Source organism: Perissodus microlepis, chromosome 2 (genome assembly GCF_051167445.1).
Source record: "Perissodus microlepis isolate ML-2025 ecotype Zambia chromosome 2, ASM5116744v1, whole genome shotgun sequence".
In the NCBI taxonomy this organism is placed as follows: Eukaryota; Metazoa; Chordata; class Actinopteri; order Cichliformes; family Cichlidae; genus Perissodus; species Perissodus microlepis.
Genome location: NC_140462.1, coordinates 16953276 through 16978346, shown reverse-complemented (window position 1 = coordinate 16978346; position 25071 = coordinate 16953276). Strand labels below are relative to the sequence as shown.

Below are 25071 nucleotides of genomic sequence, written 5' to 3'. Positions count from 1 at the left end.
AACTAAAACTCAGCATACTGTAACAATGAAATCATGAACCAAAACACAACAGCAGAAAAGAGAAAGTTATTACTCTGACAATCATGCATTTTCATTCAATCAGTATTGCTTTCGAAGTTAAAAGTCCCTAAACAGGTACCAAATTAAGAAAATGTATTTAAAGTTGCTCCTGTTCAGCTGTTGACCAGCTATAAGCACTCAGATGCTTCTCATAAAACATTTTATATCCTCTCTGTGGGACACATCTTCAGTGATATTCCTTGGATCATGCGGTGTTCCGGGTCTTTTGACATCAGACACCATGGCCCAGGTCAGCCAACCAAAGCCCTGAGTTATATCCTAGTGGCTTTTTCTGTGGCTTCACAGACACCTTCTGGGCTTTCCTGTAATTCCCGGTTGCTTAAGGACTTAGAGTGACCGTCCTGCAAAACCTCTGCAGCCAACCCTCTATCGGCTCACTCAAACTCTTCCAGCCTGCTATTTCTTCATCAGCTCTGGGTATTTTGCATATTTCTTCTTGTTTGCATCTTCCAACCTTCTTCCCAGATCACAATAAGCTCCTGCATTATCAGGGTTTTATTGCCTTGGAGGTGATGATCATGCCTGGGTGGAGTAATGTCATGACAGTGTCTTGTGGAGATTTCATCATGATCAAAACTTCTGAGTTTTTCACAGGTTAGACTAGGCTATATTTGACTGTTTCCAGTCAAATATAGTCTCCAGCTCAAGATGTAAAACAGTGATCTAAATTCCACATTATGGGAATTAACAGATAACTGATGTATTCGTTTTTACAGCACTTATCTTTTATTTTTTCTTTACCTTTTTTTAAAATAATTTGATTTATTTGTGCATTTGAAACTGAGCTTTTGACCTTAAACCTGAACCTTTGCTGTGTCTTTGCTTCTTTCCATCCATTGCTCAGCTGTCAGATGCATCAAATGTTGTTTTCAGCTGTAATTTCAGAGACATGAAGACAATAAATCACCTGAGTCCATGCGCACTCATCTGAGCATGAGGAATCTTTCAGTTTGACAAAAGCCATCAGGCTCCTCGAACAACAGAAAACTCTAAATGTGCCACTCTTGTTGAGTTTGCCTTTGATTTACAAACTCAAATATATTGTATTGTAAACTTAAACTTATAAGTAGTAAATAATTTATTTATTTATTTATAATAATAATAAATAATAAATAAATAATAAATAAATAAATTCTTTAATAATTTATTTATAATTTAAAGTTTGATTTAATACGGACGATGCAGTTTAACCTTGTTCTAATGCAGACAGACATCCATTCATTTTATTCAGAGGTGCAGGGGAGGCTAGAGCCTATCCCAGCTGTCACAGGGCAAAAAGTGGTTCACAGCCTACAGGTGGCCAGTGCATTGCCAACCTAGCACAAAGAGACAATCATTCCCACCAATAGAGAGTCACATATTAATCTAACTCTATTTCCTTGGACTGCAAGGAATCAGGAGAACCCAGAGAGAACCCATGCATGCTCCACAGCCAACCAGTGGATCTGAAAGACCTTCTCGCTGTGAGGTGACAGTGCTAACCCCTGCATCACCATCTTAACATAGGCTGTGACATCCAATATGTACAAGTATTAGTTTACATACGGCAGATGCAAAACTATAACTTAAATTAAATTCCCCCAAATCATTTTGCTGATCTGAGTTGCCTTTAGTCAGGGTTCACTGTGAAAGATTTGCTGCCTGTGATCAATTTCATTTCCCCTGTTTGTGTTCCTCATAGATGACAAGTTGTTTAGGGTTTTTTTTCTTCATAAAAACGGGAATGAAATCTTTGTTACACAAACCTGAAACTACAAAGTATTATTGACTCAGGTAAGTGCTGCTCTGCAGAAACGGGTCCAGGTTTTCAGAGCGAGAGAAAGACATAAAAAAAAAAAATCGAGTGGTGGAGAGCCAGCAGGCAGGTGAATCAAATTGTTCTCCTTCAAACAGAAGGAGGACTGCTTTAAAAAAAAATATTGGAAATTTTTTTAAATTTTTTTTATGTGTGTCCATTAGAATGATTACTGTCCTTTTTTCTCCCCAAAATAACTTCTAGTGATTGTCAACAATGCATATTTAATTTTTTCTAATTATAATTTCCAACATTTTGGTTGGGAAGCGCATCTGTAACCGGAAGGTCGCCGGTTTGATCCCCGGGCTCTCTGTCCTGGTCGTTGTGTCCTTGGGCAAGACACTTTACCCTACCGCCTACTGGTGTTGGCCAGAGGGGCCGATGGCGCGATATGGCAGCCTCGCTGTCAGTTCTGTCATGTTCTTTTGTACACACAAAAATATTCAGATCACAGTGAGAGAGTCTGTTTAAAGAATAATTTTATGTGATAAGATACACTTCATTTATCCCAGATTTGATACATATCTTTTGCTACAGTACAAAAAAAACCCCAAACCAAATTGCTTAAATAAATTAATAATAATGATAATAATAATAGTAATAATAATAATAATGCATACTGTTCAAAGTTTATACTTCACAATAAGCTTAGTTTTCTTTATAAGTGACTTTTATTTTGAAAGGGTAGCAGTGTACATTGAAGCCTACAGAGATTAGAAATACTCATTTGGAAATTAAAACTGAAACAGCTGGTCTGATGTCTGTACAGGGATGACAAAAACAATGACACACGTATAACTTGTATTATGGTTTATAAGTCAAGTATTTTGTATATTGTATTGTATAAGTATTATTTATAAGTATTGACCTCAGTCATAACTGTCCTCACAAAGTGACTCAGAAACCTTCAGTGACACACTTCCACCAGCCCAGTGATCTCAGACATGAGCAATGACACGTTCAGGCAGCCCATCACGTAGAAAGGGTGCCATCACGGCGTCTCTGGACAGCCTCTGATTATTGTCGGAGAGTAAACATTTGTTTGGCTGCTCTGTACAAGCGCAGATAGGCTTCAGATGAATTGACAGGGTCCCCTAAATTGTGTCTATGACGCCTGATCCATCGCGTCAAGACCATTAAGAAGGAGGCTGGGTGAGATGATAGTGTATCGATCAGGTCATGATGGATGGGCCCTGAGAATATATAAGTGAAGTTCTCGGTCGAGTAAAGGGAGATGAGTTCAGATCTGGTCATCAACACAGAGACACCATGCTTTCTGCAGCTCTGTTTTACCTTGTAGCTGTGATTTGTTCAGCAACATGGACACACGCTCTCCCCCTTTACCCTGAGTCCAATCTGGAGCCACAGACAGGTAAGACACTTTTAAAACTGTTTTCTTCTTTTCAGGTTATATTTCTCCTACTGATTTTTTCTTGCTATTTTTTAAATCTCTTGACCTGATCTCTTGTCACCCAACACTTGGACAGTCACATTGTAACTTATCAATGAGATGTGTGATTAAAAAAAACTGAGAAATGAATGAGAAATATGTTTCATCTGAACAGATTTCATTCAGAAACTAGTTTCAGAAGTGGAGGACGGCACCAATGCTGCAGAAGGCGAACAGAGAGATGTGAATAATATTTATCCCCTACTGGTGCATCACAATGGAGGGAGTGACTCATGGAATAAAGGTTAGAAAAAAACCCATAAATTTGCACGTAAACAGGAGCATTACGAAGCAAAAAAATCATAAAATTTTGTGGTGAAAGCAGATTGTACAACTCTAAATTTTATAACTCGTTTCAGGGGTGAAAGATTCAGCACAACAGGATAAGTTTGCAAACATGGTAAGTTTGATCATCTGCATATTTGTACACTAATAAGGCACAGACAGAGAAGTCTTTCACAAAAACAAGTGAAAGATGCAGAAATGTTGAAACAATGAGAAGCTAAAAGTATGAAAAAATAAAAAGAGTATTCTGAATGTGTGGGTAAAGGCGAGTTTATGCCAGTGAAAACAGTGTCCCTGTGAACGCAGGGTCTGCATCTAATTCATCATTTTGCTTATTTTTAGGTCGAGGAGCTGAAAGAAGTTGTACTGAAATTGGCTGCTGCTGAGAAGCTTCGGTCACAGGGTTTCCTCAGATCAGAGCAGAGCCTCCCGAAAACGAACAAAAGAGGTGCGTGACTCACATGCCACACCTGCTCGGCCACCAAAACGCAATGATCAAGTGAAAAAGGATGTTTAATTTCTGGGATGGAGTTTTTAACATAAGCTAAGATAAATTATTTACACTGTAAACAATGACAGATGTATAAGCTTTAAGCATTTAACAACTGCTTTATAACACATGTAGCATAGCTTTTGCATGATATAAAGACATTTTTTATTAAGGTGAAACAGTACAGATAGAAAGATTAAAACATTTCACTAATAGATATTGCCATGAAACTCCTCCAGCGGATTACACGCATTAGGAATATTAATATTATTTCTACTGCTACTACTATGGTGTATAATGGAAGGCAAAGGCAAAAAGGTAAAGCTATAAATCTCCAAAACTTTATGTCTTCCTTCATATTTGCTAAAGCCGTTCAGTGGGTTGATTGTTACCAGGCTGATTTTATATTTGACTATATTTGACTATATCTAGACTTTCCACTAATCTAGATGATTTGTTCAACCTCAGCTGACTGCAGGTTTCACCAGCCTTATAGACAGTACACTATGATCATAAAAGACTGTAGTGTCTCCTGCCTCTATAGTGATGATTCTTACTTTCTCAGTGTGTCAGTAAGTGTTTGAAATTCTCTGTGAAAAGTGCTCGTGATCATTAATCAGTTTAAGCCACAACAGTTTGCAAATCATCAATGAGAAAATGAATGTAAAGCTGCTGATTTTGCTTATTTAACAACTTTACTGTTTATAAAGTGAGCGAAACCAGCAGTCAGCTGAGACTGAAGATGTGGGTTGTATGAGTTGAATTTGCGATGAAAATTCTGCTGCCAGGTAAACAAATGATCTTTCTAACATACGCAAGTTATACTTTCTCTATCTACATTTGGACTCACTTGCATAATTTCTTCAGAACCAAAATCCAAATATTGGATAAAGCGATAAAGTGATTCTGGAAATCCCATGTTATAAAATGATCTATAAGTAAGACCCAGAATGATATCTGAACATCCCGTGTATTTAAGCATTCAGGATATATGCATGGAAATTAAAATGGAGAGTTTGGTCGTGATGAGTGCTGCTGAAGTGAAGATTTCTACCTGAAACAATGAAAAAAAAAATCTTGGCTTTATTGTAAACATCCATACATTTTCACTAAAAACCACCAGGAAAAAATGTCTAAAAGATATCACAGTGAACCTTCTAAAGCTTTCTGAAATGTTATATTTAAATATGCAATAACTATGATGCTACATAGTTTAAATACGGTGCACCAGTAGATAACATGCAAATAAAATAAAGCATTATCATACATCTTCTTTCAAACTTTAACATTATTAGATTTTTTGTTTGCATGCTATTTCTTTGCTGTTGTATCACTGGAAATGTCCCTGATGTGAAGTATCATCTTAACTTATTACTGAAATAGTAACTGAGTAAAACAACAAACAAAACAGTGTTCAGTATTTGTATTGTATCTGTAACCTCCCTGTGAATATTTAAGATAATATTTTATCCTGTAAACATGTGCACTACACCACAGAGGAGTAAGTAGAGTGTAAAATAGATATTAATGCAATTACAAATCTCAGAAATTTTAAGTTAGTTTAGAAAAACAAGAAAAATACCTCAAAAGGAAAAAACGATAAATAAAAGATGCGAGTAACATCTTTTTCTCTCTCTTTGATGTCCCCGACAGCATGTTTCTGGAAATACTGTGTGACCAACTAGAGCTCAGAGACAGCAAGTACGATGTGGTTTCAGCACGGCCTGGTTTGAAGCGCTCTCCCTCTTCATCACCAGTTTTGTTTCCCACCACGTGGTATATTCATCGCCTGCACCGGATCAACAGAAGATATATTTTTGAAGCTGTAAAATGTTTTTTTTGTGGCTGAAAATAAACTCGATTATCAGAAATGGCGATTCGCGTGGCCTGGTTTTACCCGTGAAAGTTCAAATGAATGACAGAAACCAGATTATGACAAAGAAATGTGGTATTTATTTTCATTAGTGTGACAGTGTGTGACAATTCAGTGAAACTGTATTTGTACACAGTAAGATATACAGGAGTGTTTTACATAAAAATGAACTGTTTACGCAGCCGTTGCTCACACTAACACAATCATACATATTTCTATGTGGCTGTTTTGATTGTAAAATGCAAAAAATATTGATATTTACACTATAAACAAAACTCTACTAAATATAAATCAACAATCAATTGCACATATGGCCTTTATTTTGTCTGTGAGTGACCTGGATAAACAGTAAATGCCAAAACATTTGACTTTAGCATGTCTTGGAGCTCTAAAGCTTGAGAATTTTAGGGTGTCTGGTTCACTGCCACAGTTTATTTTTGAAGTTTGCAGTGCCCTCTACAGATCACCATCTCTACACACATGGTTACAATTGATTAAAGAAAAAAAAAACAGAACAAAGGAGTGAGATGTTTATTTCCTCTTGTTGGCCACGCTCAGGTAAGCCTTCTCAATTTCAATGTCGGCCGGGCACGTCTGTTTGAACTCGTCTCTCTCGTCAGCGTTTTTAAGGTATCTCCACACGCCTGTGAAATGGGCTGGAATCTCAAAGTTGCAGTACTTTTTGGCAGCAACCTAAAATAAATAAATGGAGAGGAAAGTGTTTTAGGAAGTCCAGGGATCGGTTAAAACAACCACTTATCTCATTCAAAGTTTAGTAGTTCGCATCATAGGTTCAGGCCTTCTTCAAGATAAAAGAAGACAAATTTCAAGACTGTTAGATGTTTAGTGATGTATGAAAGTAAACCTAACACATAGGTCATGTACTATTCCTTTAGGTTACTAACACAAAATATTAAAGAGGATGCTTTTAAACAGTGTTACAGGCACATAAATGCTAAAAGCAGGTCACTTTAGCCAGTTGCTAGGTGGTTGCTAGGCAACATAATCATAGCATAATATTTGACATAGTCGAAAACCTTCAGTAGTTCAGAAGCAGAAGTGTGCCAAGTCTGGTTGCACAACTGATGTCTGGGAGAAGTTTGCAGTCAAACACACTCATGAACAGAGATTTAGCATTTATTAAAGTGAGAAGATCAGGAAAACTACTGAGTTTCCATCTGAGGTAGTTTATTTTACTGTATTTTGTAGTTGAAATTATAATAATCAGGATTAAATAAGGTGTCCAGCTATCTATTCACACAGGGATTCTTCTGATCCACTTTAGATGATCAGATGATTTTTTCCTTCCTTCCACCTCTGTTTCCTTTCAGCCATTAGTGCACAGATGTCTCACCCTGATAACGTGCAGTTTGGGCAGCAGGTTGCAGTCAGCTAAGGTGAGTCGGTCGCCGTCCAGGAACTTCCTGTTGGAGACGGTGATGGTTTCCACTGAATTGTGGTCGATCTCCTCGGGGAGGGGGCTGTTCAGGTAGTCATCCAGGCGCTTGAACTCCCGCAGCAGGTTTTTCTCTTGTACTGTCAGAAACACAAAGACAGGTTTCATGGTGTGTTTTAAGCACTGCTGGTCAGACACGAGAGCTGCATTTAAAAGCAGTTACCAGGCACCTTTACTTTATGTGAGAGCTTCAATTTTATGCAGTTTTATGCATTTGAGGGAAATATTGTCCTTGGTAACAGTGACACCACTACTGTAATTTATGTAGTTCCAACCTACTTTGCATTAAACTTCTATCTAACGTGCAAAAACTCGGTTAGCATGTCTCATATTTTAGCACAGTTGGGATGAATCTTGCTGATGCTGAAATGCACAATCTTTATACATGATGACAACGTCAGGTCAATGTGGTTAATCCTTCACAGCAGCAAATAAAAAAGGGGGCTGAATATTTTAGCACATATAATAGTTTATGTAAAACAAAATATATTTCAACAGGTTTTTGAACATGTTTTGAAGTTTGTAAAGGAATTTAACTGTCCAGAGGTTTGATCCAAATAGAGGTTTTAGGATTTTTCTCTTTATGAAAGCTTCATCTTGTTGTATGTGGACTGTCATGTTTCCATGTTTTGCTTTTTTCTTTTGTTTGCTTTGTGGGTGTGCGTCTGGTTTTTTATTTGTTTCTTCTGTTGTAGAAAAATTGAAAATATGTTGGGAAAGAAGTTTAGAGTGAGTGTAATGAGAAAAAGCTCATTTTAACTATACTGACTTGACTTGAACCAATATGCAAACATAAATGCAGTTCAATACTCTGCAACATAGCAATATTGTATCAATGCTGCATGTTTATTAAATCTAACTTACAGGCGTTATTTGGGCTGTTTTTGATAAAAGCGGAGAACTTTGCAAAGATGTCAGCTCCCACATCAAAGGACTCTTTGTTTACCGGGCTGAGATGAGGATACCTGCAAATCGAGAGCAGAAAAGAGCGCATCGGTTCAGTGAACCGTCATCAAAATCATAAGATGTTTATGTAATGATTAAGCGTGACGGTACCTGGGAGGGGCCAGCGTTTGTTCGAGAAACTCTTCAATTTTGATGAAGTCTGTTTTGAGGGTGCCGTTGTAGAGGAGGAAAGGAGGGTTAGTCCCAGGGGCCAGGTCTTTGAGCTCAGCTGGCTTCCTGGAGATGACACAGATTGATGAACAAAGGCACGCCAGGAGAGAATTTGAGTTGTCTTAAGTATGCCAAAATAGTAGTTTATCAAGACTGTCAGAATCAAATATTGTACTCTAAATTAATGATTCAACACTGGCTATTAGTTTAGTTATGAAAATACACAGTGATGGGAGGGGCTGCCTTTTTAAAGGCCTGTTTTGTGTGTGCTCTGAATCACTTAATTATCTGTATCCTTTCAAAGTTTCCAAACCATGTTTGCTTGGCACGTAGTGGCCCAGAGAAATTCACGCAATAAAGCCTCAATTAAAGAAGGTGATTGTTTGAAAGTGACACAGAGGTCTTTGTACTCTCCTGCCTCAAACTTCTACAGAACGGAGTGAGTAAAACGTCAATAGGCGTTCAATTGGGTTGGATTACTGACATACACAAACACACACAAAAAAGGTTCTCAATTTCTCCCTCGCTTTCCGCATAATTGAGTTTTGTGTGAAAGTCCCCACGACCAGATGCTCAGGAAGTGTTTTTTTCCACTGGAGCAGTGCTTACTTCCTCATATCAACAGTGGTCACTGTAAACTTCACTCCTTTGAGCCACAGCACCATGAAGAGCCTCTGACAGAAAGGGCAGTTCCCCACGTTTTCACCGTCATGTCCAGCCTGAAAAATACAAGAAATAAATATCCCATGAGTCCAAAATGTTCTGTTTAAGTGACTTCACTTTTTCTCTATGATCTCATCTGCAGATTAATAAAGTTATTTTGGAACTGAGAAGGTGTGTCTGGGATACACACAGTCGATTTCCTATGTGGAGGAGGGGAAACCCTGGCATTGTGTTGTAGCGGAAAAACAACCGACACCAACGCAGAGAAGTTTAAAGGTCCACCACATATTGACCATATGTTAAATAACAGTGTGAAATTTCTAGAAATGATTTGCTTAAATGAGAAAATTGATGACACTCTCATGTCTGTGTGGTAAACCTGAAGAAAGCTGGCATCTAGTTGGCGTAGCTTAGCTTATAATCACTGCTAGCTAGATGTGTATTCGCCTCTTCACGCCAAATACAAAGCAACTGATATGAATTTGTGTTGTTAGACACAAATTAAGGCAAATCCGCATTAACTTATGTGAACATTTAGGGAGCTCCTATCAGTCGAGATTCTCTAGATATCACTGACAATCTCAAATAGAGCACAAACTCATTGCTACAGATTCTGTCAGCCTGAGGTTTAAATTGACTTCTCTTTTAAAAGAGAAAGAGAAAAAGGAGAGCGCTAAGAGAAAGTGAGAGAAATCAGATGACTTCTTGGTAAGGTTTGAAATACTGTAACTTGATTCCAGCTGTCGGTTGTGTTCGTCCTACTCATATTGGCTGTTTTGAGTGAATATTTGGGGGTTTCCAAAACCACTGCAGCAACTGGACTGACAGGAGTGATATGCACAGAGTTTTAAAGATGGATGTAGCCTTTGGGTCTGAACAAAGTTCTTTTTAAAGGCCACCAGGGAGCAATATATGTGGTTACAATAGCCTTCTCTGGGGACACTCCTGATGAGCTTATGGGCTTTCAGGCTGTACTGGATAAAATATTAAATTCAAGTGTCAGAAAGGAAGATTAAACTCACTGATCAGTGAGCGTGTGCCACGTTCAGTTTCAAAGCGCCAAGATGCCGACTGCAAAGGAGTTCATCTCGTATCTTTAAAACAGGACTTCACAATCCAACATGTGACATCACGTTGTTTCCATCTTTATCCTGTCTATGGTAACACGTGGTGAAACTTCACTTCCAGAAAGATCAGCGGTCAGCTCTTTTTGTTTCCATTTGTTTGAATTTGTGCAAAAATTGTAAAAAATATCACTTGTAGCTTTAAGCAGGTTTATATTCTGGGCTCTTATCAAGTCTCATCAATGACAACATGCCATTTTAGACTTGGTTTACACTCTTAAATATATTAAGTAGAAAGATATAACTCATAAGTGCTCTTTAGAGGTATTTTTCTGCTACTTTTTGGACAGTTATTACAGTCTTTATGCTAAGCTGATTGGATTATCTGCTGGCTCCAGCTCCACATGAGAGTGTTACTTAACTTTTCATCCAACATCTGGCAAGAAGCTGCACGTTTAAGTGGCTGAAATATGGCACGTCTACCACTCTATACTGCCTTATTTTGTTTTTGCTATTTAGCTGCCTTATTTTATATTTCAGAATACACTGTTTCTCTGCACTTGTGCCTCAACTAACTAAATCAGGAAAAAAAATCAGAAGAAAAAAAAGAAGTGATAAAAAAGAAAATGAGAAACTTTTATGTGACTTTTAGATAGATGACTGTATCTGAATGTGTGCGTAACTAAGGTGGGTGTGTCTGTCCAGGCTTGAGGCCAGTCTCCATATGCTTCTTGCTCCTTCTGGGTGTGCTCTGATAAGTTGGAGAGTGTTTCTGATAAGAAACCAGCTCTGGCCCACACCGAGGATACAAACACCCCAACATCTGCAGTGTATGGTATCTGGGGACAGCACCAATCAAAAATAGAGCTGTCCTCTGATTGTTGCTGCCTCTATGGCAATAATTGTGGACCACTGTTGTTTGACATAAATGAGCAGCAAGCCTTTGACAGAGTGCCCCTTTTCTTCAGAAGATTGTTTTGACAGGTTTAAAATGGACATGAAATGACTGACCTTGATGAACAGCTCGATGCTTGGCTCCTTATCAGAGCTCTGTCGAAGTGCCATTTTATCCCCCAAAAGTTTTTGTTTTGTTTTATTTAAAAAGTCCAAGTGCTCCTATTAAAATTTCCCCCAAAGTCAGCAGTTGCAAAAATCCACAAAGCTGAAGAGAGGAAGCTGAGTGTGGTGCTGTCGTAAAGGCACTCTCCTCTGGTTTCACGTGCTTTCTGTGGTCCTGGGGAAGTCTCACACCTCAGGGCTGCCTGTGTTTGTCTGAGGGCTCCTTGGAGGCTATCGCTCTGAACATATTTTACAAGTAAGGGGGAGAGGGAGGATCCGAGTAATGGGCGGGGTACATGCTCCACACTTATATACCCAGAGCCTAGCTCTATGAGGAGAGAGCTTAAAATAGCTCTTCTGCACATTGCAATACACAGGAAATGATAACACAGGGTGACTCACACAAATGAGCGCAATTCATGAGAGCTCCTCATTCCAACAGCATTTAAGATAAAAGAATTCGTTTAATGGAAAACATCCACTGTGTTTTAAAGGGCAGTAGTGAGACAGAAAGTATGAAATGTTTGCTTTAGTCAAAAAATATTCTACTTTTCACAAATATATGATTTTATTTTAAACAAGAACATTTAAATAAAGGAAAAGTCAAATTTAGAAAAACACAACAAATGATAAATTAATACAAGTGACTTTTTGTTAGAGCTACATCCCCTCAAAAATGGCTTTCAGTATATGTGCTGTTCCTCTATGTGGAGGCTTTATCAATATTTGTCTTCTTCAGTGCTCAACATTTACTCTTCACATTTTTTCGAAAACAATAGTATTAGCAAACAAAACAAAACAAAAGCTGAAGTTCATTAATGTTTAATCATTTGTATTATATCTGTATCCTTCTGATTAGGAACCAAGCAGGTACAGCTTTTTTATCACATCAAGGTGCTTAACACTGTAACTTAAATGGACTTTTAGCTGTTATTTCTCAGTGGGACCCCTATGTGACCCCTTTGGAAACTTAATTGCCCACCCCTGCTGTAAGGTAAAGACCTGCGATATTAGAGGGAAAAGACGAACATTGAGAAGATCCCCTTTGATCAAGCATTTGGCGACAGCAGTGGAAGAGCTCCCTTTTAACAGAAATAGTGCCAGGATCAGGGAGGAGCAGGAACCTGCAATGACCTGGTAAAGAGTGAGTCGAAGGAGAAGAAAAAGGAAAGGAAAGGGGAGAGGATAGAGAAACTGGGACAAAATACAAACTATGGGAGAGAGTGGACTAATGTTAATGGCATGCAGCAGTAGCATATGAACACACTGTGAGAGATAAGATAGAGTTAATATGGTTTATTAAGTCACTGAACAGTATTAGGTAGTGGCCTGTGGGGATGAATATGATCTGTGAAACACTGACTGGACAGTCCTGATGTTTTGTTCTCCTTTCAGGCGTTTCAGGTCAGCTTTTTTATCTTTATAATGTCATTCCTATCAGTCTCAGCTGAACGTACTGTGCTAATCTAAGCTATTAAAGTAAGATTGTGAATACTGTAAAGCGAACAGCTGCTGAAAAGCTTGTTAGTACTATCACTATGAACGTGTTACAAATGAGTTCAAAATCCGACTTCACAAAGATGTTAGCATTACCGTGAACTCTGGACTCAACAACACTCAATTTACTGTTTTTCTTTACAGGGCACAAAAACCAGTAATAGAATAAAAATTCAACCCCAAAAAAGCACATTAAGAGAACAGAGAAAGTCAGTTTAGTCACTACCTTTACTTCCACCTGTTCACTTTGTTTTTCTAATAATATTTTAGCAAAAGTTTGACTAATGTAGCCTTACATTGTCATTTCTATACCTTCACAAGTTCAGACTGAGAGGGAAACAGTTTTGTTACAGATGCTCGCATAAAATATAAACATGGAAAGTAAAGTAGACTCTATATTAAAAAATAAGTACTAATAAGTCACTCAAATTGCAATGTTAAATTAGAATTAATTAATTAATATTAAAGTTAAAGCAATATTATGTACAGTACAGACAAAATATTGCAGACTAAGTGAAAATAGTTGTAGGTGTTGTAAGGAGCAGTTATAAAGTTTGATGGCCACAGATAGGAATGATCTCCTGTGGCTTTGAGGTTGCGTCATAGTTGAATTTCTACAACCAATGACTGTAGTCCATTTGTAGCTAAACGTATAATGCTTTCTAGAAAAGCTCTGAATGGGCTTTGCCCTCTTCTTTAAAAAATGATGTGATACTTTGGGGGTATTCTGAGGATGTTCTGAGTAATGAGCTGTGGTTGTGGGAATCCCCCTCAATAATAAAATATGGGCATAAAAAGGGCCAACTTAAACTGCTTGAATAGTGGTGTTTGGAAATAAAGAATATTAAAATACTTTAAGATTTTAAATTTTAGCGCTAAAGGAATATCAAATATTATGAAATTTTTCAGCTGAATACAGTATATGCTTGCCATATTTGAATTAGGAGGTCTCTGGGTCAATTAAAGACTGAAAGTGATAGTTTGTGCTTAAGAAGTGGAGACAGGAGTGGAGGGGCAGTCCGGTGTTTATTGTAATATGGCATCATTTACAGTAATTAGGGGAAGGGAAGTTTTATGACAAAACCCCCATGCTGCGGTGTAGAGTTCCTTAAAGAAACGAACAACACTGGCGAGATTGTGAAATGTACCACAAGGAATTGAAAAAGAAGGCTTTGTGCCCCATTCTCATTTATCTGCTCGAGAGGATTTGAGGAATTTGCATCACAGAGAGCGAGGATGAAAACAAACCCATCACAATGAAACTACCAACAAATCCCGGAAATCTGGCAAATAACACCCCATCGCCACAGGAAATATAACTCAAAAGGAGAGAGATCATGAAGAAGAAGTCTTCCTCCTTTTTCTTTTTAAATGTCTTCGGAGTCACGGAGGTTACTTTCCAAGTGTTTGGAAATCTGATGTCCATTTCTGCTCACTCATAACACATCCTCTAAAAAATAATCACCACCTCTGGGAGGTGAGTGGAATTTTACTGCAGCACGGTGGGAGTGCCTCTGTCATTTACTCACATGATTAAACTGCTTTTCAGTGGTCAGTCTTTATTATAGCATTTGCTGTGCTGTGACAGAGGGTGTGTCCATTGAAACCTGTGTGACAAAGGGCTGGTGTTTTATTAAGAAATTCAATAGATTCGCTCTCACAGGCGACTGCAGTTATCGATAACGTCTTGAGGTCGACATGGGCTGATTTCATGGGTATTTTGTGTTGTGTTTGGTTGCCATGACGACGTCGTGTTGAGAAAGAGGGGATGAGTAAAAGGGAAATTAAGGTTAAAATCACAGCCATTATAGTAAACTCAAACCAACTGATTCAGCCCTGCCAGCAGGGTTATTCAACAGGAGAGTTTTCCAAAGTATCCCGGGAGCGTGCATAGCTTACTAATGATCTTCCACTTCCCAGGAAAGCCCTATCTCCTGGAGATAAATACCCATATCTCCACTGGACACACACACAGCAAATGGAAATGGGGGGGAAAAAGTGCCTTATCTCTATGAACAGAGCTCTCAATGTGGACAACCGAATCCAAGAAAGTGGAACTGGATTTTGCCATTACAAACACACACGCAGCCACACAAAAGGTCAAACTGTTATCCTGTAAACTCTGCTGCTCTGTGGTGGATTCCAGACTCCCTCTTTTACACAAGAGGAACGTTTTGATCTGTGAACTTCAGACATTCATAGGCCTAAATTTCAATAAAATTTTAAGTGGGCGACACGATGAAACTAATTCCCGGACAACAACTTCTTGGCAAGATGGGTGGGATACCAACATGCTTATATACAGATCTTTTCGAAAAATGGCCGGAAAGCTTATGTTGCACACAGAAAAAATATCAGGAAACTGTTGCAACATGTACTGTCCCTCCCCTCAAAATCCCAAATGGCAGTTAGTCAGTTTTATAGTTGTTTCCACATTTTGTTTATGGTTCAGAGACAAGCTGTTTTTTTAAAGATAGAAAACCATCATACCAAAAGCATGAGAAGAAGAAAATATCTCCTTATTCAAGTTTAGGAATAAGCATGAAGTTTTTAACGTAAACACACAAAATGAAACAACACATTTTAATCCCAGATACATGTTGCCAGAGATAGTCAAAAATAGTAAAATTACAAGTTGTGCTCAGTTTGAAGATTTCATGTTAAAAAATTGTGCTTTTACATAAACTGATCAGCTAAGGCTGAATCAAAACAACGCTGAAGTTTAGTGCTATATAATACATAAAGACACAGTCAGATGGTGTGTTTTTACCCAGTGGTTTGCAGACTTCCCTTATTGAGGCCTGGAGTTAATTTCTCATCCTCGTCTTCTTTATTTAATAAACCAGACTTCATGATTGAGAGGTGGATCTGAAACAGGGGACATGAGGACAACTTCTCAATAACAGTTGTAACAAGGCATATCCTACTTTATGCTTGATTTGGACATGTTTACAAAATTTACCAAAAGAACACGTTTCACATATAACGTTAAAGTATTGATTAAAGTACATTTGGAAATTGTTTACTGAGGTCATAAAGCAAGTGTAAATTTGGGTCACATTGTTACAGATCTCTATATAATTGGATATCTTTGATCAACCAGAGGAGCCAGCCTCTGTTGGATTTAGAAAAAAACAAATACATGTCCATGTGACTTTCTATGTCTGCTTGCCATGTTGCTGCAGATGGCTTCCTTTATGGACAGGTCATTTGGCTACTTTAACCTTTTATACCTTGTCTGTCAGTCCCATTCACATGAACTTAATATCTCAGGAAAGCAAAATCTGGCACAAACAGCCACTTGATCTTAGGGATGAACTAAGTCAAAGTCAAACAAAGTCAAACGTCAGCAGGACCACACAAATCCATATTTTTGGCCCTTACTCAAGAATTCATGCGTAAATGATGAGAAAATGTTTTGCACAAATGTGTGGTAGGATAACAGGATAAAGTGATGAAATTTCATATGCAGCAGGTCAAAGGTCAAGTCTGGTTAGACATGGATGTAAACTTGACTGATTAGCGATAGAACCACATAAATGCTTGGCAGTAATTCTAGTTTATTGCTCAGCAGGGCCAGCTGTTTCTTGTAAACACAATGGCATCATTGACCTACTGACTGCTCTCTCACAGGCAGTCAATCGCACAAACAGCCTATTACTACACAAACCCTGTTGCAGGGTCTGTTGCAGGATATTCACAATGACAGCGTCTTGGAGTTTCTGCCACTCTTTTTGTCTCCTGCCTCTCCTCCTGGCTCTGAAGATGCACACAGCACGTTCGGCTCCTGATTTCTCTCGTAAGTCTCTTGGTTTTGAAATCAATAGCAGACTCAAAATGCTGATGCGTTGCTTTTCACCTGCGTAAAGAAGCTTCACAATGACATTTCCTAACAGATTTCCACATCCTGCTTCATAAGCAGCTTGTCATAATCTCGCGGAGAGACCAGAATCAGGGTGAAGAGGCTGCAGAACAGATCCTGAACTTGGATATCCACTCAATACAACCAGATACTCCCATAGCAATAAATAAACTACAGCTGACCTGTGTTTATCATCTGAGGTGTTTTCCTATTTGGACTGTGTCACTACTGACATTATGGAAACAATGGTACTGTATGTTCAGACACAGCCAAAGGTAGTTTTTGTCTCAGACACTGTTCTGTTTACATGTGCATCTCTATATCTGATCACAGCAGAGATCTTTTGTTTGTTTGTGTGTGTGTGTGAGAGTGTGTGTGTGTGTGAGTGTGTGTGTGTGTCTAATAATAGCTCATTGTGAGTGAGTGCCTGGTACTGTGTCTCGTTTGTTCTCTAAAGCTTTAAAATGCCTCTGTGGAGCACACACACACACACACACACACACACACACACACACACACACACACACACACACACACACGGTTTCCATCATGTCACAGAACAAAACATTGACTTATATTCATGTCCTAGAGATGTAACCATAACTATTAAATAAACTAGCCTTAAACTTGACCCTAAACATAAATTAAGTCTTAATACATAATAAAAATTTGCATTATAAATCTTCACAAGGCGAGATATACTGCACGTACACACTAGCACAATACAGTACAGGAAACACACATGGGAGGGGAGATTTCACTTCAGTGTCTATGCGCTGTTGCTGATGATGTTTATATGTGTGGTCATAGTCCAAAAATTGTCTTGGCGAGCTACACCCAGTGAGTCGTACACCACCCTGTCGACGGGGGACTGAGCTGTTGTAGGGGCTAAAAATAAGCTCTAAATAAGTCAAACTGTTGACTTGTTGACAATGAAAGGGTCGCAAATTGTGCATGAGTAAAGGTAACTGAGTCATCCAGTCTTTATTAGTTGGTTAACAACAGAAAGAAGACCCTTTATTTCTTTCTCTTTTATCCAGGCTTTCTGAGAAATGTTTTTTCGCTTGTTAAGCTACTTAACATTGACTTGTGAATTATTCAAGCTTAAAAATTTCACCCAGCTCAAGGGATGAACCAGTGTTGTGTCTACACATAACAGAGAACTTAGCAAGAAAACAATTTCAAATTGTATCTTGAGGTACTTTGAGCCGCATGTCACAAAATCACATGAATTATTCCCATTTTTTTTAGTTGAATCTAAATGATTATACGGTTTGACGGGATTAAAATAGGATTTTACTGTGATAGACAGTGTGGAGCACGCCCTTAAAAAATGAGAAAACTGGAAAAGCAGAGGACAAAAGAAGAAGTGTCAGGTCTTAAAAACTATCAGCAGCAGACAAAATGTGTCTGAAAGACATTTCCTGAAGAATCAGAGAATGATTCAGCAAAGATTTGACGCAGGAGCTGAGAGATGCATGTGGCCCTTTAGGAGGTCCATCTACTGTTCACTGATGCCTCATCAGAAATGGTCATAGTGGAAAGGTTGCAGACAAGAAGTAATTCTTAAGAAAGGGAAACAGGAAGAAAAGGCTGGCGCATATGACGCTATACAGGAACTGAAAGTGGAATTATGAATCAAATTTTCCTTCAAGAAGCCTGGAAAACGGTTCCTGAAGACGATTTAGAGATATTACAAGAAAGTCTGCCTAAGAGAGTTCAGGCTGTGTTGAATGAAGAAAGGTTGTGGCACTAAATATTGACTTTCAAGCTTGTTATATTTGTGTAATCTCTGCTTTTGCTTTATATACTTAATTCCCATTTTACTAGTAAAATATAAAGAAATAAAGGGGGCTCAAGGCTTATGCACGTGACTATAAATGAGGTGTAAGATGTGTTTGAAATGATAAAATAGACATCATCAGCTCTTTTTATCTTTCAGTGTATCTTCACAGCATTCTGAAAAACCACACGGCTCATGCTTGTGAAGGAGAAATTCTCATCATCAAGTGTCCCTCCAGGACGTCTGTGGCCATCCTATCAGCCTTCTATGGACGCCGTGTTCCCAGTCAGCATTTATGTCCTCCTGCAAGCACAAACACAACTGTGGAGGAGGACACAGAGTGCACTTCCTCAGTTGCTATCGAGGTACACATAGCAACATTGACATAAACTGTGAACTCACTGCATAATCTGCCTTAATCAAATGCCCTTATGGGCGACTCCTGTTGAAGATAACAGTGGTCCACATGTATTTTCCTGTGCTTGTAGAAAGTGCTGTCAGAGTGTCAGGATCGGCGGTCGTGCCACATTCCCGTCTTAAGTCCGGTGTTTGGCCAGGATCCCTGTCCCCTCACCACCAAGTACCTCCTAGTCTCCTACAAGTGCAGACCAGGTGCACTACTGAGCTGGACAGTCCAGTCACTTCACCACTAGTGAACACATGACTTTTAAATTTATGTTAGCTAACTGACAAAGAAAGACTCCATCACATAATTTGTGCATAATAAAAGGTGTGCAGAAAACTATCAATAAGAGGGGCCTTGGCTTGAAAAAAAGAGCTGCACAGTAAAGTTCTTAATTAAAAAAATCTATTAGCATATAAAGCTGGTAAATAAAATCTTTTTCCTTTCATTTTTTCTATAATTAAGTAATCATCTTTAAATTATTATTAGTTTAAAATATCTTATTTATGTCTTTTGCATGCTCACAGAAATCTAAAACTTAATAAATATAACGGTAACTTAGAAAAGAGGAACTGAACTTGGTATCATTTATAGTTTCTGTAATATTCTTCCTCAGTCAGCCTCTGGTTTCAGGCCTGTTAAGCAAAACATAAAAAGGAACTTACATTTTTTGGGGGTGTTTTCAAAAAAACGGGCAGTCACACATAAAACACAAAACTGTACATTGAAACATTTGCATTCCAAACTGAAGTGCATATAAAGTCTGAGTTACATAAAATTAAGTGGGAGTCTTCTAAAATTGTGATTGTAGCTTTTAAACAAAGCCACACAATCAGTCCACTAGTGACTCTTATAGCCTCACATCAACTTCATATGCACTTTGACATATATATTGTCGCATTAAATTACGTCTTCTATAATAGGTTATGACTGGATTTCCAATAATCAGCTTGAACAGGAGGAATAATAAATAAATAATAAATGTCTAACATATAGTAACAGCCTTTTTAACGTGTTTCCCTTCCTTATTACTGGGTCAGGCCAGGGTCACGTCTTTCCTGGATTTTTCCCTATTTCTTAAGACATGACTTTCAGATACTGTTCATCTGATGTCCATAGCTCATAGATTAGAGTTAATTAGCTTAAAAGACAAAAAGAAACAAACAAAAGCAATCGTCTTAAAAAGAGTGGGTATAAGGAATGCTTAGAAAATGAGTGAAAAAGCAGCTAATGTCCAAAGACCTTCAGAGAACCTGGAGAACTGTTGCTCAAGACTACTTTGGGAAAAAAAACTGGCTTGAAAGCAAAATATAAAGAAAAGCGGGGTAGCTTGAGTCATTTACATAGCTCTCTAAACAGCTGTCAAACAAGGTTATAAACTTTTGAAATAATAACAATGAATGCTTTCAGCCATCAGATTTTCCTAAGACAGCTACAGAAAGTTCTTGTCAACTTTTAGATGTTCTTCAAAATGTGCCATTTCATCTGTTTTTCAGAGCACCACCGCACACGACTGGTGTGCGAAAATGAGCGTTTGAGGCTGATGTGTAAAAATGAGACTGTCATCGCAATCTACTCTGCCTCATTTGGACACCTGCTGCACGGCAGTCCTCACTGTCCTCAGGAACCTGGATCAAAGGCTGACATGGGTCTGCAACAGCAGGGGGCTCAAGTGCCATCTAGTGGCAAAAAAGTGGTGCTAAAGTCCTGTATAGACATGATGGAGAATTACTACTGTACTGTATTTAATCATTCATATAAATATGAATTATTTATTCATATTCATTCATTTCTAGGTGCTCAGGTTTTAGAAGAACAGCTTTTTTTTAACAATAAAATGTTACTGTTGTCTTCTTCGTTACAATCATTGGTTTCATTTATATTAAATTATTTCAGAGTGTTTGTCTCCGGCGGCCCTGAGGAAAGTGTCACGCAGGTGTCACAGCAGAGCAAACTGTTCACTAATAGCCGATACTCGAACCTTTGGGGACCCGTGCTTCCCCGGCACCAGGAAACACCTGCGGGTGTCCTTCACTTGTGGTAAGTGACAAATCTACACCTACTCTTTTTTTTTTGGCTTGGATGTAGATAGCATAGTATATTTTCTGTATTTGCATACAGCTGCGTATTGTGACAGTGTTTCATTTCCTCTTTAGTCCCCAGATATCTCCTAGAAGATGTGGGTCAAGGTCCAACAGATCCTTTCATGATCTCAGATTACACACACGGTGAGTGTGAAAACGAACGTTCACAGGTTTCATTGCATGCAGCAGACTTTGACTGGCTATTGAGCCCAGAACCCTCTCGCCTGCAGGTGGATGGTACACTGGCCCCACCTACAGGCCTCAAAATGTGTTCTTAACCAACTCTCTGGAGATCTTTGACAAAATACTGGGTATGTGTACTGATGCCTGTGGATGTCAGGCTACAGCCACATATATATCTCTCATGAGTGCTGTAGTCAAAGAGAAGTGTCGGTGTTCAAGCACGTTGGTGGACACAGTCGAGATACTGAGCTCCAAAACGACATGGAAAAATTAGAAGAGGCGTTGAATAAAATGAAATGTATTGTTTTTAATTTGATTTAGAGTAACTGGAAGCCTTTATATACCACCTGTCTATTTTCTCAATTGCTTATCTAGCCTAGTGTTGCAGGGGCTGACATATATCTCAGCCGTTACAGATAGAGAGGTATGATACTGGACTGACATTCATATAGCACTTATGTACTCTTTACTGGCCACTTTAAACCAAATCCACATTTACTCTTTATTCTGCTCACTTTATGCAAATCATCTACCTCACGTCCACAGCCAATTTACACTCACCAGTTAACCTGATATGCATGTGTTTGTACTGCTGGAGAGAATCCACACAGGCACAGCAAGGACATGCAAATTCCACACAGGAAGGCTCCAGCCAGCCTCTGCTTATCAGTGTGCCAGCCACTTGTCTGTGCTGATAAGTAGTAATATTAAGCAATATTTCTGTATTATTTCCATTTTCCAAATCATATAATTATTAGCTTATTATCTTTAAAAATAACTTTTCCTAATTTCAGTCTATTTCTTTCCTTTCAGTTTATTATGACATTTTATATTCAACTTGGACATATACAAAAAAAAAAAAAAAATAGAAAAAAAATATCGATACAAATTATTTGGATATTTGAGCTGAAATAGGAGCACTTGCAAATTGATTTTGATACATTACTCATATGAAATGAATTTAGTGGTTTCTTTGAAAGGTCACACCTTGTATTAATAGTGTTTTCTAAAGCAATGTGAGAAAGATGAGCTGAGTGGACACTTGTGGCTTATGTTGGCAAATTTTTAATTTCCTCACACATCTCTCTTCCAGGTCTCCCAGAGCGAGTTGCTCTCTACTTTGTCTCCGGCATCTGTGCTGGTCTCGTGTTCCTGCTCTGCCTGTTTGGTGTTCGCTCCACACTTGTGAAAGACGTTAAAGATCTGGTTTCTGACCTGAATGATGAGCTGAAAGCATCTCGCAGACGACGCAAGGAGCTCATGGAGGACCTCTTTGAAGATGATGTCTCTGACACATCTTCTTTCCGCCGCCTCACACAATCCTACCGGACAACTGACATCTTCAGTCCACCCACTTTAACAGTAGAGATGGTTGAGTGGGAGGAGGAACAGACTAGGGATCTGCCCAATGGAGACATTTGGCCACACAGAGACTCCAGCCCTTACGCTATTCACAAGATTAAAACCTACAACAATTGAAAGTACACAGTCAGTATACTGCATTAGAACGATAGTTGCTAACTGAAATCATACTGAGATAGTGCTTTTACTGTAAATTGGACCTATTATGCTAATTTCCAGGTCCAAACTTTCACTCCTCTACTCTTCTAGAGGACCTTTGCATGACTCAAAGTTCAAGATAATCCTTATTTATCTTGAGCTGGGTCCTTAGTTCATTCACAGTCTGAAACGAGCCATATGAACTCCTCTTCCTCCAAGCCAACTTTCTTCTGATTGGGTGCCCCTCACAAACGCAAAGCTTAAGCATTAGATGGTTGGTTCCTAAGTGCCAGAGATGAATTAGGGAAGTCCCCAATTTTTATATTGTTAAGCACTTTGTGCAGCATCGGCTGTTTGAAATGTGCTATATAAATAAATTTGACCTTGACCTTGACCTTGACATTAGGCAAAGCCAAGAGTAGAAAATAAAGTCTGAATTTGAGTGTTTAGAACAGCCTGAAGGGAACCTCTTGTACATACAATAACCTCATTATTTAAAACCAGTTTAACCTGAAAAAGTAATGAGGTATATGTGACAGAAAATAAGGGAAAGGATGATAGCTTCTCTTTAAATGTTACTGAACCTCCTAATCTGTCTCAATGCATGATGACACTACTGAAATACATGAAAACCTAATGGTGGTTGATTACAATCATAAAGATTAACATCACATGTTTGTTGTTTCAATTAATTTCAAATGCTGCTGTGTTTTATGGAATAACAGTGGACGTGCCACTGATTTAATTTTAATAACTTCAACGCATTTTTGCGGTTACAATATGGAAAACCAGTATTTTCAGTGCACTTTGTGACTAATAAATCATTGGGTGAGTTAATACCATTTTTAATGTTTCATTAAAACATACAAAAATAAAGCTGTTCTTTTGTGGGGGAAACATTTCATATTATTGCTGAAGGATGGAGAATTAAATGTAGAACAGTGCAAAACCAAATCCTAAAAAATAAATATGTAAATTGAATAATTTCCAAATATCTACTAACAACTATGTTTTGATTCTTTGTTACATTTTTGTGCCTTTTTGGATTGATAAATGTGATTATATCTGATTAACTGATAGAACTACAACACAAAAGTTGTGCAAAAGTCCTGACCCACCGTTTATTTCTTTAGATTTTGCTTATAATTTTTTTGGTCTAAGCAATTGTTCTCCAGGCTTTCTGAAGGTCTTTCAAAGTTTTTCTTTTCACTTATTTTTCTTCCAGCTCTTGTACCTGACCATCTTTAGAGGGATGTTTTTTGAGGCATCATCAGAAATGTCTCAATGGTGTTGGTGGTCACAATTTATGAAGTCATGAATGCAATTGTACATGAATTGTACAAGTAGCCTGGAGAGCTTTAAAAAGGTTTTATGATGAAAAAATAGCCTGATATCAGATATTGATTAGTGGGTAGAGGGGTTTAAAAGTCCGGATCCAGAAAATGGAAAAACATACTCAAAGTCTTTGCACAATTGCTCTCAGAAATACATCAGCTGAGGAAAGTATGGGATCAAATTGTGGTCATAAATATTTTGTACTTGTAAATCAGCTTTGTACTTTTAAATCAGAATGTGTATATATGTGCATCTGTAGATAAGAATTTTTGTGTGTGTAAAAAGATTTGTGTGTGTAAAAAGAATTTGTGTGTGCGTAGAAAAGATTTGGGTGTGTAAAAATATTTACACAAGTTACAAATTCTTTTTGTTAAGATCTGGTTACAGATACAAAGCAAAAAAATATGTGTGAAACTCAAGTTTTAACTTACAAGTACGAATTTTGACCCGATTTTTCTTCCTTTCAGCTGATTGGTCAATGTCATATCAATCACAAATTTAACTATCCAATCAGAGAACAGAGAACAGAATTGCAGTACTTACTGCAGTTTTGTAAGTACAAAACTGATCAAAAATATTTTTGACCACAATTTGAGCCCACAGGGAAAGAATCAGTGTTTAAACTGTGAGTACAGTTCAGCTGAAGTCATTATAATCATTAAAATCACAGTCTGGGATGAATGAAAAGACTGTTGGTGAAACTTCTCTATTACATGACATACCGTGTGATGAAGACTGCTTAATTTGAAGGGGTCACAAGTCAAAGCGGATGAAACCTGCCCCCGCCCCATTTCTGCACATAGCTTGTTCTGAAGACTACTACTACTTATGGTAGCTTTATCCAAATATGTGGTACCTTGTTGTATTTTTATTTTATTTATTTTTTGCATTGTTGACTCATTGGCATTATGCCTCTGTAATAATAATGTCATTATAGGTTAATAATGAAGTGAAGGTGGTCAATTTTCTCCAAAACTAGGACACCCCTCAGTTTTAGCATGTAGGTAATACTTTATTTGACAAGAAGCTCTCCAAGAGCACAAACCTCCACCAACGCAGGGCACTCTCTGGGAAGTGTTTTTTTTTAAAAAG

At 38.2% G+C, this 25071-nt stretch overlaps 3 protein-coding genes across 4 annotated transcripts; 2 read left to right on the top strand and 1 right to left on the bottom strand.

The window, feature by feature from the left end:
- Window positions 1-3100: 3100 nt before the first annotated feature.
- On the top strand, window positions 3101-5976 carry urp1 (urotensin-related peptide 1). The gene is made up of 5 exons (XM_084951011.1): window positions 3101-3248; window positions 3442-3570; window positions 3686-3726; window positions 3954-4059; window positions 5755-5976. The coding sequence occupies exons 1-5, from the start codon at window positions 3146-3148 to the stop codon at window positions 5784-5786; spliced, it is 411 nt and encodes a 136-aa protein (XP_084807137.1). The 5' UTR covers window positions 3101-3145; the 3' UTR covers window positions 5787-5976.
- Window positions 5977-6031: 55 nt separating this feature from the next.
- On the bottom strand, window positions 6032-11606 carry clic2 (CLIC family member 2). The gene is made up of 6 exons (XM_084951000.1): window positions 11285-11606; window positions 9156-9265; window positions 8487-8612; window positions 8295-8395; window positions 7329-7510; window positions 6032-6667 (listed from the first exon to the last, which is right to left on the bottom strand). Exons 1-6 carry the CDS (start codon window positions 11336-11338, stop codon window positions 6506-6508), a joined length of 735 nt encoding a protein of 244 aa, XP_084807126.1. The 5' UTR covers window positions 11339-11606; the 3' UTR covers window positions 6032-6505.
- Window positions 11607-16452: 4846 nt separating this feature from the next.
- Window positions 16453-23638, top strand: LOC146392624 (protein eva-1 homolog C). Of its 2 annotated transcripts, XM_084950976.1 has the most exons (8): window positions 16453-16628; window positions 18634-18839; window positions 18963-19086; window positions 20374-20526; window positions 20774-20917; window positions 21034-21105; window positions 21192-21272; window positions 22238-23638. In XM_084950976.1, exons 1-8 carry the CDS (start codon window positions 16532-16534, stop codon window positions 22621-22623), a joined length of 1263 nt encoding a protein of 420 aa, XP_084807102.1. In that variant the 5' UTR covers window positions 16453-16531; the 3' UTR covers window positions 22624-23638. The 2 variants fall into 2 exon arrangements, with proteins under 2 accessions (XP_084807102.1, XP_084807109.1); XM_084950983.1 differs by lacking the exon at window positions 21192-21272 and having other exon boundaries at window positions 16454-16628.
- The last annotated feature ends 1433 nt before the right edge of the window (window positions 23639-25071 follow it).

Coding starts and splice junctions, on each gene's coding strand:
- clic2 (XM_084951000.1), bottom strand. CDS start 11,338: ATGGCACTTCGACAGAGCTCTGATAAGGAGCCAAGCATCGAGCTGTTC. Junction 9,266..11,284: donor GCATCGAGCTGTTCATCAAG/GTCAGTCATTTC, acceptor TGTATTTTTCAG/GCTGGACATGACGGTGAAAA. Junction 7,511..8,294: donor AAACAGCCCAAATAACGCCT/GTAAGTTAGATT, acceptor TGTTTCTGACAG/TACAAGAGAAAAACCTGCTG.
- urp1 (XM_084951011.1), top strand. CDS start 3,146: ATGCTTTCTGCAGCTCTGTTTTACCTTGTAGCTGTGATTTGTTCAGCA. Junction 3,727..3,953: donor AGGATAAGTTTGCAAACATG/GTAAGTTTGATC, acceptor GCTTATTTTTAG/GTCGAGGAGCTGAAAGAAGT. Junction 4,060..5,754: donor CCCGAAAACGAACAAAAGAG/GTGCGTGACTCA, acceptor TGTCCCCGACAG/CATGTTTCTGGAAATACTGT.
- LOC146392624 (XM_084950976.1), top strand. CDS start 16,532: ATGACAGCGTCTTGGAGTTTCTGCCACTCTTTTTGTCTCCTGCCTCTC. Junction 16,629..18,633: donor TTCGGCTCCTGATTTCTCTC/GTAAGTCTCTTG, acceptor TTTATCTTTCAG/TGTATCTTCACAGCATTCTG. Junction 18,840..18,962: donor CTTCCTCAGTTGCTATCGAG/GTACACATAGCA, acceptor CTGTGCTTGTAG/AAAGTGCTGTCAGAGTGTCA.